The sequence below is a fragment of the Phymastichus coffea genome, unplaced genomic scaffold (assembly GCF_024137745.1).
Source record: "Phymastichus coffea isolate CEN01 unplaced genomic scaffold, Cenicafe_Pcof_1.1 PCOF00045, whole genome shotgun sequence".
Lineage (NCBI taxonomy): Eukaryota > Metazoa > Arthropoda > Insecta > Hymenoptera > Eulophidae > Phymastichus > Phymastichus coffea.
Window position 1 is genome coordinate 314,078 of NW_026706856.1, and position 15,639 is coordinate 329,716.

Sequence of the window (15,639 nt, forward strand, 5' to 3'; positions counted from 1 at the left end):
GACTGCCAGCTACGCCTCATCGGCGCACTCTCGAGTCAAAACTCTGCGTCGGCCGAGAATTCACTTGGCATCAGGTATATCCGAACAACGGTGGGCGACTGTACAGTAGACGAGAAAGCAAGGGTGGCTGTTTGCCCGGCACTTGGGAAGAGAAAAGAAGAGGTGTAGAGGGAGGGAGAGAGAGAGAGAGAGAGAGAGAGAGAGAGATAGGCGGACAGGGAACGGAAACGAAGATCGCGAACGTAGCTATGGTCTCGGGCTCAGACTTGTGTCTCACTAGAAGTTGCGCAGCAGCGGCTCGGTGGAGCGCTCGACGGCGCTGGCGCAGCTGCTGGCCCCGCTGGCCGAACCCCCGGCCGACTGGTGCTGGTGGTGGTGGTGATGGTGGTGGTGGTGGTGGTGGTGGTGGTGGCGGTGGTGCTGCTGCTGCTGCTCCTGCTGCTGCTGTTGCTGCGGCGGCTGTTGCTGCTGCTGCTGCTGCTGCCGGCGCTGCTCCATGTGCTCGAGAGTCTTGTCGATGGCGCGCAGCCGCTTCTCCAGACTGGTCGTGCCGAGGATGCCGATCTGCAGCTGCGGGCTGAGCGGCAGTATGGCCAGCAGCCACCAGGCCCACGAGGGTCCGTCCACCAGCCGCAGCCAGTCGTCCTCCAGCTCGGGCATCTCGCCGAAGACGCGTCGGATCTCGGAGCGCTGCGACCAGGCGACCGTCGCCCACCAGCGCCTGCTTTTGGCGCGCACCCTGTTGTGCAGCTCGACCAGGCCGAGCGCGCGCTCCGGCGCGGGCGGGCTGTCGCGCAGCAGCTCCACCCGGGCCGTGTCGTAGCCGTCCCGCTCGCCGCCCGACAGCACCCGGAACCTGCGCGCGCCCACGCTGCTCAGTATGCTGCAGCCGTCCTTGAGCAGCACCCTGTCCCGCACCTCCAGCATGGTGCCGAACTCGGCGTACCTGCGACAAGCGTCGGGCCGCGGTCAGTCGACTGGGCGCGAGCCGCCTGAGCGCGCAACCATCGCGAACCCACCTCTTGTGCCCGACGGCGCCCGGGCTGGTGCTGGCCGCGATGCCGAACTGGCGCACGCCGCTCTCCAGGCAGCGGCGCACCATCAACCGGTACCTGGGCTCGTAGACGAACAGCGGGCAGGCGACGCGGGGGAAGGCCGTCGTGCACACGAACACGGCGACGCTCTCGCCGCCGGGCGGGCCGCCGGCGCCGGCGAGGCCGCCCGCCGGGCCGAGCTCCGGCTGGACGAGCTCGAGCCGGTAGCCGGCCGCGCGAGCCGCGTACTCCTTCGGGGCCGCGTACTTGAGCGCCCGCTCCACGAACTCCGTGACCGTCTTCTGGCTGCTCGCCAGGTACTGCAAGCGGAAGCGCGGGCGCAAGGCCTGTCAGCTGGACCGCCGTCGCGCGGTGGCCGGAGCTACTCACGTCGGCGAGCGAGGTGACGCAGAGCGGGCAGGCCGACGAGTAGTCGAGGCAGCGGTCCAGGCACACCCAGCAGTAGGTGTGCCCGCACGGCGTCGTCACCGGCCTCCAGAGCAGCCGACAGCACAAGATGCACTCCAGGTCGCTGGCCGCCGTGCCGCCGTTCGCCGGGGGCAGCAGCACCTCCGCCGGCCTGGCTTCGAGTCCTTGAACGGCGAGCGGTTCGATCGCGATTAGTAGTTCCGCGAGCGGGCCCCGGGCGCCGAAGCGGTAGGCGGCCAGAGGCCAGTGTCGGTCGAAAATCGAGCTTACTCTTGAGCTTGTCCACCTCCTGGAAGATCCTGTCCAGCGTGGCGTACAGCTTGGAGTTGTCCTGCGGCGCGGCGCTGCACAGCAGCCTCCGGCAGATGGACTAGAAAGCAATGAGTGGCCGTTGCGTTTGACTGCCGTCGGAGCTCGTCGGGCCGCCTGGGAGAACCTTATTACCTGGGAGAAGTCCTCCTCGCCGCCGCTGCTGTTGTCTTCGCAGTCGGAAGTGTTGAACGCGTTGCCGGCGCCGACGGCGCCCACGCCGACCGAGGCGTTCCGGCGCTGGCGCCGGCTCGAGCTCATCAGCGGCAGCAGTATGTGACGCCGGTTCCGCCTCATGCGCGCCTCGGCCAGGTCGTAAGGCGTGCGGAAGCTCGCGCCGCTCTGCCGGCGAACGTTGCTCAGCAGCACGCGGTGCAGCACCTGAATGCAGAGGGCGGGGGTCGGCGTGGCGTGAGAGCGGAGCCGGCACCGGGAAACCGGCGCGGCGGCTCGGCACTCACCCTCGTCAGCTCGTGCCGGACGGCCTGCGGGTTCCTGCCGATGGCCGCGCTCGTGCAGAGCGCCACGAGCGCCTCCTCGCTCCTCATTAGCGCGGACAGAGCCAGGCCCCGCTGGTAGTGGCCCTGTCGGACGAAAGAGGATGCGGGACAGTGCTGAGTGCGCGCGGGCGGCCACGACGCCAGCGACTTACCTTGGCCCAGTCCGGTCGCATGCGCACGGCGTGGTCGGCGTCCGCCAGGGAGGCCTGCGGCCGGTTCAGCAGCAGCAGCGCGTGGGCCCGGCTGCACAGGTGGAGAGGGCTGCTCGGCGCTGCAACATCGACGGCGACGGCGCGCCACGGTGAGCGTTGGCGAGAGCGAGCGCGCGCGCGCACTTGTTGGATTTCGGGGGCGCTCGCGGGTCAGCTTCGCGAGCCGTTGCGCAACGCTGCGAGAGCGCGAGGCCCGCCGGATGGGCTACTGCTGGATGGCGCCCCGGTTCGCGGCGCGTTACGAAATCTGGCGCTATTCCGGGACTGCGGCCGACGGCAGCCGACTCCGCGCCACCGGGCCGAGCCGTGCTGCCGCGGAAAGCGAGCCGTGAATGAACGACTGCGGATCGCCGCGGCGCAATGTCATTGCCTCCGACCGACTTCCCTCGGCCACGCGGAGGCGCCCGACTCGCGTGTTTACGTAACGCGCGGGCTACGCGGGAGCAGGCGGCTTTTCGGCCGATCGATTTCTTCGCCCGCGGAAAGCCCCTCTGCTCCGCGCAGTCGAGGCTCGCGCAGTACTCCGAACGCGCGCGATCGGGCAAAGACGCAGCAGCGTGGCGCTCGGCAGCGGCGAGACGCCCGAGGATCAGCGGCAGTCTCGGCAGTCCGTCGAACGAGCACTGCGATCGTCGGGCGCCGCAGCGGCGACAACCGCGAGCCGAAGAGATCGCGCGGCAACGTCCGGCGTGGCGCGCCGACGCGGCCTCAGGGTGTCAGTAGGCCGGCCGCGGCGGCCCCGTCGACTCGCCGCCCGTGCTCCGTAGCAGGTGGCGCTGAGCCGCGCGACGCCGCCACGGATCGATAGCGCATCCGCGGGCTCGGCTCCGCGCGCACGGGGCTCGGGCGCGACGCGGCCACCGGGCCGGCAGCGGCGAATGGCGGCGCGTGCGGCGGCCGCGACCGCTCGATGCGAGCGTGCGTGGAGGTGCGCGCGCTGGCCGGGTGACCGACCTTTACGTAACTGGCGCGCCGCGCTCGCCGACGTAGACGCATCCGAGCCGCGGGCGGCGTTCTTCTCGGCGCGCTTTCCGGCGAGCGCCGACGAGAGCCCGAGGACCGACGGAAACGCCGCCTCGGCGAAGGGTCGAACGCGTCTAAAAATAATTGGGGCGCAGCTGCGGTCGGCCAGTCGCTCTCGGGCGCTTGCCCTCTCGCGAGGCGCGAGGACCCGAGCGCTCGGCCGAACGACGAGCCGGCCTCGCGTCCGTGCGCGGCGCGCTCGGGCTGAGTCAGCGCTCCTACGTAAGCCCGTGCGCGCCCGATAACGCTTGATTCTTGGCCGCTCGCTCCGCATCGATATCTCGCTTCTTTCTGGTTTCAGGCGCAGATCGCGGCGCTGCTATTTTTAGCTGAAAGCCGCTCATTGTTTGGGGCGTCGCGGAATATTCGATTGGCGCGGAGCGCGAGAAAGCCGAGCGCCCGGAAAAAGCCACGAGAAACGCTGGCGATGCAAAAAATAATCGGAATACTCGCACTCGGCGGGCTATCGCTGGCTTTATTTAATTTCGCCCAGGCCGCAGCACAGCAAGTCTGAGAGGGACTGAGCCTATATTTAAACGCGCGAGGCCAACAACAAATTAATACGTTTTTTTCCGAGAATTCAATTCGCCTCGTATCGTACGCGCGCTGCAGATACGCTGCCGCGCTACTTGTCTGCAGCGTTATCGCAAGTGTTTATTCAGCAATTCGATATTGCTCGCTCCAGCTTGCTCCGTGCGTCGCCATCGCCGCGAGCGCTTCCCGGAAAAGCTCCGGCCTCCTGCTCGTCGCGCGCCGCCTCTTCGCGCAGCCAGCGCGTCTGCTGATCATTTTGCTCTTTGATTACGAATCAATTATCTCCGCAAGAGTTTAGCATCATCGCTGCAATTATCGGAGCGCGGAGTTCGTAAAATATGACGTCGCAGCGGAGACTTATCGGATTGTTGTGATTCTAGGCTGCACGTGACGGCCAGCGAAATTATCTTTGCGTAAACGGTCAGCTTTCGCGCTGCGATAAAGCTCGCCATCTGTCATTGTACACCTCTCGTTGAGCTCTCGTGTACGATCCCCAGATTCTCACCCACTCGTTCGCTCGCGTTGTCTCTTCCTTTGCGCCAGCCGTTCGGCGATTCAGCGACACGGCGACTCGGCAGCGCGGCGGCGCGGCGGCGCGGCGGCGCGGCGGCGCGGCAGCGCGGCGATCTTCTGGAGCCCCAACGACTCGTTACGTAAATATGGATAGCAACTTTCGCTCTATTGGCTGCGTTTAAACCGTTTGCGGCGAGTTTGAAAAATGGCGCCACGTAATACGTGTACGCTGCCCGAGCATTACGTCGACATTATATCATTTGGACGATCGTTAGAGGAGTAAATTGATGGGCAGAGGAGTCGCCAACGGCCGAGCGAACGTGGGAAGCGGCGCGACGCCCACGAGGCACGGCTGGCCGGAGCATGCGCAGCTCGCGATCGCCGGCTGCAACGGCACGAAAGAGCACTCGCTCGAGCGTCGGCCGAGAGGAGCGCTCATCGGCGCTGGCGGCGGCATCGTTCACGGTGCTTTTCACGGTCAAGTACCCCGGCTTCGCAACACGGCACTCGGCTGCGCGCTTCCGTTCGATAGTTTGCTGACCTACTCTCCCCCATCCCCACCCGGGCAGCTCTAGCCTTTTCAGCGAGCGAGCCGCGCCGCGCTCGGCCGCTCCTCTCCTCGCGCCTCCGCCCCTCGGCGGGCCGCGCGCTCGGGTTCCGCCGCTGGTTCCGCCGCGGCGGCGGAAGGACCGAGCTTCTCCGGCGGCGCGCGCTCGGGCGCCTGGTCGCGCCTGGTCGCGACTGGCCGCGACTGGCCGCGACTGGCCGCGTTGCGCAAGCGGAAAAATGCCGCGACGAAAGCCGAGGTCTCGCTCGCTAATCGCGGCCAGACTCGGAGCGTGCGCTCGGCTGGATGGTAATTGCGCGCGCGCGCGCGCGACCGAACGGGGGCACGGCGCGCCGCCGAGCACGCGGAGGCGAAAGAAGCCGTGGGCCAGCGACGAGGACCGAGTGGAGAGGGCGGCGACGCGACGATGGCGACGTTTGCCGCGCGTCCTTACGTAAGCGGCTGCTTATGACGTAACGAGCGGAAAGGTCGGGCGCGAGTCCGCAGCCACAGGCGTCCTGCGATCAGCGAGCGCCACGCTCCTTTGTGCGGCTGCTCGCGCGGCGACGTCGACCTCTCCCGCCGGATTTCGACCGAAAGATTTCAAGTTCGGCTTGCGTAACGGCCGCCTGGCCGCGACTCGCCGCTCCTGCCACTCTCGCGACCGTTGGCGCCCGCGTGCGCCGATTCGCGCGCGATTACGTAAAGCTCGGCCGGCGGCCACTCGCGAAGATGCGGAGATCGCGCGAGGGCGAGCAGTCAGCGGCTAATAAAGCGCTGGCGGCGTTAGATAATGCCGAGCCACTCTCGGGGCTGCCCCCACTCCGCTCCTCCGGCGCGCTCGCTCCGACTGGCGTGTGGCCGTGTGGCGGCGGTGTCAACGTAACCATTTATATAAATGCGCAGTTGCGTAACGGCAAGGCGAGAGGCGCTCGCGCGCCAGCGATCGCGGCGGCCGCTTGGACGCGTGGAACGTGCGGCTGGATCGAGGCCCGGGCTCGCTCGCGCCGCCGTCGCCGCCGCCGTCGCCGCCGCCGCCGCGTGCGCCGGCACACGAGTCGCCGGGCCACGTGGCCGAGCGCGCCGGCCGGCGGCTTTGCCGACCGACCCTGCCTCGACTCTCGCTCCGGAGGCTGCCGCCGGCCGGCAGCTGGTCCGCAACGTGCTCCGGCAGGCCGGAGGGTCCGCGCGAGGGAGAGCCGCGGCTCGGGCTGCAGGGTTCCGGACGCCCGCGGACGGCGGAGAGCGAGAGCCAACCGCTGCGCGCGGAGCGGCCAAGCGAGCCCCGAGCCGTTGCAGGATTGCGCGAGAAGGCGACGTTCGCTCGGCTTCGCGGCTAAGAATCGGCTGCAAGCTTGCCGCTCGCCGCTGTGTCTTTCGCGCGGGCAACGTCGACAGGCCGGCCGTGCACGTGTTGCAGCGAGCGATAATTCGCTTGCCAGAGCCACTGCTCAGAACTACGCTTCGCGTTCGGCTGAGCGACTGATACGATTGTTACATAATGCGCCTAAATATTACGCAACGCTACGCGCCGATCGGTCGGAGCACGTCGTACGAGACTGGAGTAGCGAACGAACCCGAGTAATCCTGCTGAAAGACAGCTGCGCGAAAATGGGCCCTCGGCGAGCGCTGACAACTGCGAAAGTCGAGCGTTGGCGAGCGCGTTCGTCGGGTGCAAAGTCGGCGATACGAAATATTGGCTTCGGTCGAACGGTCGCGGAGAGCTGAAATTTGCACGAGCCGAGTCTGCCACGATAGCAAAACAAAGCGAAAGAAAGCGAAGCGGGCCTTGCGCAAGCGATCTCGCGTTAACTCGGGTCAACGCGCAATGGGAAGGGCGAGCCTCTTGTTGCTCCGTTTCGCAAAGACGAGCGAGCGCGCGCCCGAGCGCCGATGCTCTGGCACCTTGACACCAATCCTCTCCTCCGATCTTCGAGGCTCCCCGAGGCTCCCCGAGGCTCCCCGAGGCTCCCCGAGGCGAGCCGAGGCTCCCCGAGACGAGCCGAGCCGAGCCGCGGATCAATTTCAATTTCGGTTTCGTACGCTGATTACGTAACCGGGGCGTGCCCGCGGCACAGCCGGCCGCCGCGGTATCGCCAGTCAACCGGCCGACCGACTGGTCGTCCGCGGACGATGCGCTCGCGGTCAATGAGCGACTGCGTCGAGGTCCGCGAAGCCACGGGCCGACGCGCGCTCGGCGCATCTTTTGCCCCCAGTCCCCGATCTATTTCGAGATTACAGCCTAGCCGAGATCCTCGCCTTCGCACCGACGCGCGACAATCGAACTGCTTGCCTGCGCGATCGGGACCGCAGTGTCTGTCGCTCGAACCTTCCAGCGAGCATATCTCGCGGCCAAAATATTTACCCGGCCAGCGAGCTACGTAAACACAGAAAAGACTGTTTTCTGTTTATCGAGCAACGCTTCTCGAGCAAACAGCAGCCGGAACGCCTTGTTAGCGTTACGTCATTATTGAGACGACATTCAAAGTCGATGATAGGCACTGATGTCATGGTGACGCTCGAGTGCAAGGTGAAAGTCCACGCGTCCGCGAGCGCGCAGGCTAGAGGCTACAGGTAGTTTGCATACCGTTCGAGCGGCAAGGGGAGCTTTGGCAGCGGAATGTCGCTTTCAGCCAGCGCCGCTCGTCGGAAGAACGGCTCGCTCGGCGACGACGCTTCGACGGTCTTGCTGGCCAGGAAGTGCGCGCGTCCGCTCGGCCGAGCAGCACGCGTGGACAAGCCACTCTCTCTCTCTCTCTCTCTCTCTCTCTCTTCCTCGCCTTGGCCTACACTCGCACTCGCGACTGGCCTTGGCACTTTTCCCGCGCGCACCCGACTCGGGCTCGCTGCGCTTGGTCCTGACTGTCGCCCGGCCACGGCGCGCCTCCTTCCCTCCCGACGCACTGGCCGGTTCGCGCAGCGAGGACGCGGATCTCAGCACCGGCCGGCACGACAAGACCAGAAGACGTTTGCTCGCGACAGCCGAACCGAAAGGTGCCAGCCCGTCGGAGCCGAAGGCCTACTCGACCGCCAGAATTTCGCAGTTAATTAGTTAAACAGCTGTTGTTCTCGGCACTCCACTGACTGCCCGCAACGCCGGTCCCGACACCTTATCGTATTACAAGGGCTAGTCTATGTATCGAGTCGTACTCGACTTGTTGTTTGTCGAGTCCAAGCTGCACGATTAAGGAAAGCTCGAAGCTGCTCAAATGCAACGAATGCACGTCCGAATGACGCTCGGCTGCGAATGGTTGCGAGATCGGCGACTGCAGGCCAGTCGAGCCAGCCGATGGCGCCTCCACGTGACACTGTTGCAGAAGTCAGCCCGAAAGCTCCGCGTATTTACGTAAGGTACAATAGACGGCATCTTGGCTGGCAGGCGTTACGTCACGGAGACGGCCAGGCCGTTTAACCTACAAACTGTAGGTAGCGCAGTTGCAACGCAGGCGCGAAAACAGAGGTACGAGCCCCTGCAACGAGCGGCGATCGTTTACGCAAGTGCAATTTGAGCCAAGTCGCGCGTAAACCTAACATAGAAACTCGGCTAGAACGTATTTATCTAATCGTGGAGTTGCATCACGAAAACTGGCCGAATGAGATTCAGCCGGCACTCGGCCGTGTTCCGTTTGCCCGTAGACTCGTGACGTACGGGCGTCGTCCCAGGAATCCGTCGATCAGTCGCAAAGCCGATCGGAGCGCTCGTCGGCGAACGGAATCTCGACGACCACTTCCACCGGCGGACACCGACAGCCGAGGGATTCCAACGGAGAGCTCGCGAGAGGCCACCAGTCGGCTCTTTGTTGCGAGCGAGTGCAAGAGCCGCCTATCTCGAGAATCTCGCTCCTCGGCTCGAGCCGCGTGCAGGCTGCTCGTTCGGAATAGCAGCCGGTCGTTACGTAACGCGCGCTCGAGCCGACACTCTCTCGCAGACTGGCCGTGAACTTAGCGCGCGCGCGCTCGCTCTCTCTCTCTCTCTCTCTCTCTCTCTCTCGCTCTCCTGCTCTGCTCGGCCTGCCGCGTCCTGTTCTCGAGCCTCTTTGTACGACGGCGGCGCCATTTCCGCGCGGCCGGCGCAGCGGCTTTGGATGCGGCAGTCCGCGCTGCCGCCCGCGGGCTTTGCCCTGGCTTTGCCCTGGCGTCGACCTGTCGCGAGAGGCGGCTCCGCGCGAGGCGCTAATGGCCGGTCGAGCGAGGAGGGCAGAGTGCCGCGCGAGCCCGCCGCTCCGACCTTGAGACTTTTAGCGGCGGAGCAGTTCGTCGACCCGCGCGCTGCGGCTGCGAGGCAAGGTCGCCGGCGGCGCTGGGCCGCCGCGTCGCTCCCGAGCGACGGCCGAGGACTCGGTCCAGCGCTAGGCGGAGAGCGGCGCCGCCGGCGATCGCTTAAAAATAGCGGCCACGGCCGGGAGCTGCCTGCTGCACCCAATAGCGCCGCGCGTCTGGGAATCCGGACAAAGGAGTCGGGCGACGCATCCCGCCGAGCAAAACAAAGGAAGCGGACCAGCGGAGAGCGAGCGAACGCAAACTAACGGCGCCGCGCGACTTTGGGCTCGAAGCCGGCGCTGTGCGATTGGGGCCGAGCGTTCATCGATCGTGCATCTCCGGGCAAAGATGGCGTTTTGAGCCAGTGGCCAGTGCCGGCGACGAGAACGGACGCGGATAAAGCCTCCACCGCCGCAGCGGCAAGCGACGAGCGAATTGGGCGCAGCTGCGCCTCCGCGACAGCTGACGCTCGACGCGCGTTACGAGCGATCGCTTCGTCGTTCCGTGTTGCGGCTTATCGAGCTGCGTCACGTCAGCGAAAACATCGGGCCACGGCGCAGCGCGCATCCGCGCATCCGCGCATCCGCGCGTCCGCGCGCCAGCTAGCTCGAGGCGCCCCGGGCACTCGGCTCGCGAGCAGCCTGTCGCGCTGCCACCGGACGCATGACTTGTTGCATAAGGAAGGCCGGCGCTGGCGCGCTGGCGCGCTCGCGCGGCGCGCCGAGGGGCGAACGGCGGGAAGACCGCAACCACTTGCGCCGACGGGCGTTGCGTAACGGGGCGCACTACTCACCCAGTTGCACGGCCAGGTCGTATCTGTCGAGGGCCTGGCTGAGCAGGCCCTTCTTGAGCAGCGCGTCCGCCTCCTGTCTGGCGGCACTGGCTTCGGCCTCCCTCGGCCACCACTTCTCCACGAGCCTGCGCACCAGCACGTTGCTCTCGGGCGGCGGCTGCTGCTGCTGCTGCTGCTGCTGCTGCTGGTGGTCCCGCTGGCCGCACACCCGGCAGCCGGCGTCCTCGAGGCAGGCCCGGCAGAAGGTGTGGCCGCAGTTGAGCGTGACCGGCAGGCACAGGGCCCCCTCGCAGGCCGGGCAGGCGAACGACTGCCACGGGGGCGGGCTGCGCGCGGCGGGTGCGCCGAGCACGCCGAGCTCCTCGAGCAGCGCGTTGGCGAGGTGGCGCAGCTTGTCGGGCGGGCCGCTGCCGAGGGCCAGGCAGCGCGAGTAGACGTCGACGGCCTCGCGCAGCCGGCCGCAGCGGGCCAGCGAGTCGCCGTAGCCGAACAGCACCTCGAGGTTGGGACTCTGCTGCTTGAGGCAGCGCTCGTACATCTCCACGGCCAGCCGGTAGTTGCGCGAGGCGAAGGCCTCCTTCGCCACGTCCGTCATCTCCGCGGCCTCTGGCTGCGCCGCTCCTGGCTACAGCCGCGACTCGACGTCGAAGTCCGCGCCGTAGAACTCGGTGTTGGACTTGCGGCTGGAGCTGCTAGGCATGTCTCCGAACGTGGGCCATCGAGCGGCGGCCGCGACGAGTCGGGCTCAGCGGCGGCCGGAGCGCGCACAGCTCGCGCACTGCACTGACATCCGACGAACTGCACTGGAGCGTGGAGCGCTGACTGCGCGTGTGCCGAGACGCCGAGGCGTGAAGCACGCGGTGGGGCCGGTGCGCAGCTGTGCGGCGCGGTCCGCTCGCAGCGCTGAGGTTGGCCGTCGACTGACTCGGCGGCCCGAGCGCCGCGAGCGGGAGCGGAGCGCGCTGGCGGCGCGGCCGTGCGCCGTTCGATCGGCGCGCCGCGGCTGCCTCGCCGCGCGCACTACTACGCCGCGCGGCCGAGTTGCCGTGGCGTCGCTGGCTTGGGTCGCGTGTCCGCGAATGCACCAGCCGGCGCTTGGCGCCCCGCGAGCCGCGCTTTCCTCTCCGAAAGCTCGGAGCCGCCCTTCCGACACCCGAGCGAACTCGGGCTCGGGCTGCGCGCTCTCGCGCTCTCGATCGCCGGCCCAGCCACCAGCGGTTCGCTCGAATTTCATCCGTCGACGACCGTTGCTAATAGATCTTGTTCCACAAGGAAGGGTGCGAGCGCTTTTGTCTTACTTTCATTTGACCCGCTAGACGAATACCAAAAGGAATTTCACGTGACTTTGTTAGATTGGGCTTCTACGAGAGAAAAGTACCGAAAGAGGAGATGCATATACGAAATTTTAATTTGCATCGCTGCGAAAAATGAAACAACCGGATGGTCGACGAAGCGTGGTTGGATAATACATTATCAATTCTCTATTTAGGTCCTGTTTGTTAACTGTAGCATGGTTATGCAATTCGAGCGTCTTTGTACTTGAACAGCAGCATGCCTAATTGGTGGATGAAATTATCAGTGAGCATGAAAGAAAGTGAATATGCCGGTGAAGAAAGCAAACGGCGACAGCCTTTGAGGGATTTACATCTGGTTTGGACGGGCCAGATGTGGGACGGATCGCGACCGAAGCAGTGTCGCAGCGTCGAACGATGCGTCGCTACACGCCTGGTCCGCTATACGAAGACGAAGATGGCGAGAGTCCAGCAGGAGTTGGACCGCCGATGCTTTAACGTTGAGCTGTATGCGCATTTATCTGGTGCGCGGTTACATAAACTGTTTGCGCGCAGTCTCGCGAACTGCAAGCGCTACTCGTACGAACTGCGAGCTACGTGCCTATATACGGCTATCTGTGGCTGCTCGTATGAGGCTGGATGAGCGTATGCGCACCGATCGCAAAATACGTACACGCTGTTGATCAGTGCGACGCGCGTCCGGGCAAAAGCGCGTCGTTACGTAAGAGCGCGCAAGCTCGCACAAGTGCGCACTTGCGCCCCGCCGCGCTTCGACTCCTTTTTGGCACTTATTCCATGCTGGCATCGCGCGAGCGCACGCAGACGATGACTATTGGTGAGCTGCTATGGGCCAGTTGACGCGTGCCTCGTAATCCCACCAAATGTTTATAATTGGCTTGGTGGAAGAGAAATAGGGGCAGGGGGGCTACGCTGCACCCGATTTCGCCGATTGGTCCGATCGTCTTTGGTCGATCGAATTTGGTCGAGTGAACGGCTGGATTGCTGGATCGCTGTACGAACATGTTGCCGAGGAACGAAATCGAACGCCCGGCAAAAGAGTGTAGCGATGGATAAAGATTGGTCCGAAGCGGATTCGGCGCCACGAGGAACGAGAAGTCTTCGGCCTCGGAGAGGACCAGAATGCCCAGTAACTCTATTCCAGTCGGAAAGGCGAGACCTTGAGTCCGGTGCCTCAGACGTGGACAAGAGCACGTCACGACGTTATCTCGTTATCAGAACTGGGCTGCTTAAGGCAAAGTTTCACAAAAACGAGGTTGATGTTAGATCGGTATTGGGGGAAAGAGCGAAGGAAAAAAGAGAAGGTAATTGTTGCTGAAATGCGACAACGGTTATGTAACTGTGATTCTGTTCGCCACGAGCCGAGCACTAACCCGTCCGATTTCGCAAGCGCTTACCTGAGGACGAATCCTCGTGGCGCTTGGCGTTCTCGACGGGTCCGTTTGTGCCGCTCGCGGACTGTCGGAGTGCAATTGGGGCGCGCAGTGAGCCCGGGCTAATCGGCCGGCTGGAGGCCAAGTGCGCGGCTCGACGGAGGCTGCCCAGCCGAACGAGCAGCGCGCACATGGCGGTCTATCAAGCGAGCCCGACTCGGGCGGTTGCGTAACGCAGCGTTACAAGATTCGGCCGAATATCGCGCGCGCGGCGGCGGCGGCGGCGGCGACGGCGGCTCGCGGACGCCCGGCCGCTTACGCAACTATTACCGATTCCTGCAAATAAGCCTCGTATCTGGGCTCTGCTCGTGGGCAATCAGCGCGCCTCTCTATACCTACACCGAGACTCGCGTGATCGCTAAAAATAAGGCGGCCCAACGCTAACGCTGTTTAGCAGCACAATGTTGCTCTTCCCCTTCTTAATCTCGGCCTTTATATAATCGAGCAATGCATCGCAGATAGCTACATTCCTTCGCTTTCCGCTCCGCACTCGCTCGGCCTCCTCCAATCTATTTATTGATTTTTACATTGACGCCACCGCCAGTCGACGCTGTCCGCTAATATTCCGATCGATCGACCTGCGCCATCTCCTGCAGATTGTTCAACCCAGTGGGATTCAGTCTCTTGTTTTAGATCGACGAAAATAGCCCAAACCGAACGACTTTCACACGACGAACGCTTAGATAAACTTTATTTCCTTTACACGAACCCAAGAAATGGGCCGTATTTATGTATTTCATGGCACGCATGCTACGACGTTGATAACGTGCCAGTCCACTTGTCTATGTTCATTTGTCACGTTATACCGATGCACACGGCTATACAAACACACGTTACGTACTTATATAATGCATTTTGCAGCGTTCAAGTCATGAGACAAAGTTTAAAGTCAAGCAACTGTAGCGGAGCCAAGATCTATTATGTATTTAGTAGAGATGAGTATATTTGCACAGTTTATGCTTATATAATGTTCGATATTACAAAGCCAATAATTGTAGGAAAAAGTAGGTAAAGATAGAGCCGAGAGAGACGATTCCAAAGCTCATTCGTTTGAAGAACGTTAGATTAGTGGAAAATCGCTGTCCGATTGGAATAGGGCCAGCCGCGATATGCAAAGCGTAAGAGCACAGGAGAGCGTGGGGCATCCCTCGGCGACTGCAGCAGAAGCGTTCAGCGGAAGCACGTTCTCTTTGCTCGAGCGAGGCTCAAGTGCGCATTAATTACTAACGCACTCGCAGAGACCGACTAAACACTATCGATTGCCGGGCTATTGGCTGGAATATGGGGGTGGCTCGGCCAGGAGAACCAACAGACCGAGAGTCTTCTAGTCTGTGCGCGCGCCGCGTTAAGGTGAGCTCGAAGCTCGCAGCGATGAAGCCACTTTAGCATTGTGCTTTTTACATAACGAGTCATTTGCCTCGCTAATTCGCCAGCGACCGACAGAACGCCGACTATCGAGCAGGATCTTTCCTCGACGCCAGAAGGGCCAAACGGAGCGCCCTTTCCAATTCTGGAAGAGTTTCGATTCGACCGTTCGACGAGGCTAATCCGGCGCAATTCAGCTGTCCCCGGTGCTCGCGGGCACCAACCGGGCACCAGCTTCGCTTGGAAGATGTCGAAGGCCGGCTTCCGCGAGAGTAGTCTCGATCGACCAACGAGACCGAAGGTCAGGTTACGTGAAGATCGGCGTACAAGCGGACGCCGTCACGAGTATATCAAGGCAAGACTGACTCGAGCGTAAAAATAGCAATTGTTTCGACATTTGGCTGGCAAATAATTCGGAACGGGCATGGACAGTGCGCCATCGGTGAGCGAGCTCGTGGCCACGTGTGTCGCGGCGGAGGGCCGACTGCAGCGAGGCAGGGGGCATCGCCGGCGCACCGCGAGCACGTGCGCGACCAACTTTACATAAGCGGCGTAAGTGTGCGGTTCGCACTCGTCGATAAGCACAGCTAGGTACAAGACGTTACGACGCGCGACGCCGCCAGCACACGCAGATACGGAGCAGATTGCACGCGCGCACCTTATATAATCGAAGACTACGCACGCTCCGCGAGTCCGCCGCGACGCTCGACGCTCGACGCTCGACGCTCGGCGTTCTCGTACGATCCACCAATTCGAACGTTTCCGCTTTGCGCCTGCTTGATTTCACCCAGTGCTAGGCTCGCATCTCGCACCAGCCATCTCTTCTTCGGCCGAATCACGAGCCCACCCAATGCAGCGCGGCTGGCCTGCTGCAATTAGCCGCGAGTCAGCTTGACATTTGAATCGATACCGAGGACAAACGCTCGATTGCGACGTAAAGAACCAAAGTCAATTCGATTTGCGCAGGTTTCTCCTGCGTCATTCGGGCTTGCGTAATTGACAAGCCTACTTGAATGGGTCCGAGGTGTGACTATCGTTGCGCTTATCTTACAAGTCGTGCGGGCCGACAAATGGGCGCACATCCACGGGTTGCTCGCCGAATCGATGATCCATTAGGCGGCACGTCCACGCGAGCGAGGGGATAGCCATAAGGACGGGCGCGAGTCCCCGTGCGGGTGCGCCCCGGCGGCAGTCCTTTCGGATTCGCAATAGGCTGGAGTGCGCCGTCGGCGGGCTTCGCGGACGATTGCGTGGCTGTTGCGCCAAAGGAAACGAGATTTCGCAATGTGCGCGCCGTTAGTAGCACTCGTCGGCGAGTTTTTGGGTTGCGATAATAGTCGAGTAAGCGCGCGCTCTTGGCGCAACTCTCCTGCGACT

General features: G+C 63.4%; 1 protein-coding gene across 1 annotated transcript; it reads right to left on the reverse strand.

Annotated features, from left to right (window-relative positions):
- Positions 1–132: 132 nt before the first annotated feature.
- LOC131664715 (LON peptidase N-terminal domain and RING finger protein 3) lies at positions 133–11,086 on the reverse strand. The gene is made up of 8 exons (XM_058936016.1): positions 10,155–11,086; positions 2,425–2,543; positions 2,234–2,356; positions 1,908–2,153; positions 1,734–1,833; positions 1,425–1,627; positions 1,020–1,354; positions 133–946 (listed from the first exon to the last, which is right to left on the reverse strand). The coding sequence occupies exons 1-8, from the start codon at positions 10,747–10,749 to the stop codon at positions 277–279; spliced, it is 2,391 nt and encodes a 796-aa protein (XP_058791999.1). The 5' UTR covers positions 10,750–11,086; the 3' UTR covers positions 133–276.
- Between the last annotated feature and the right edge of the window lie 4,553 nt (positions 11,087–15,639).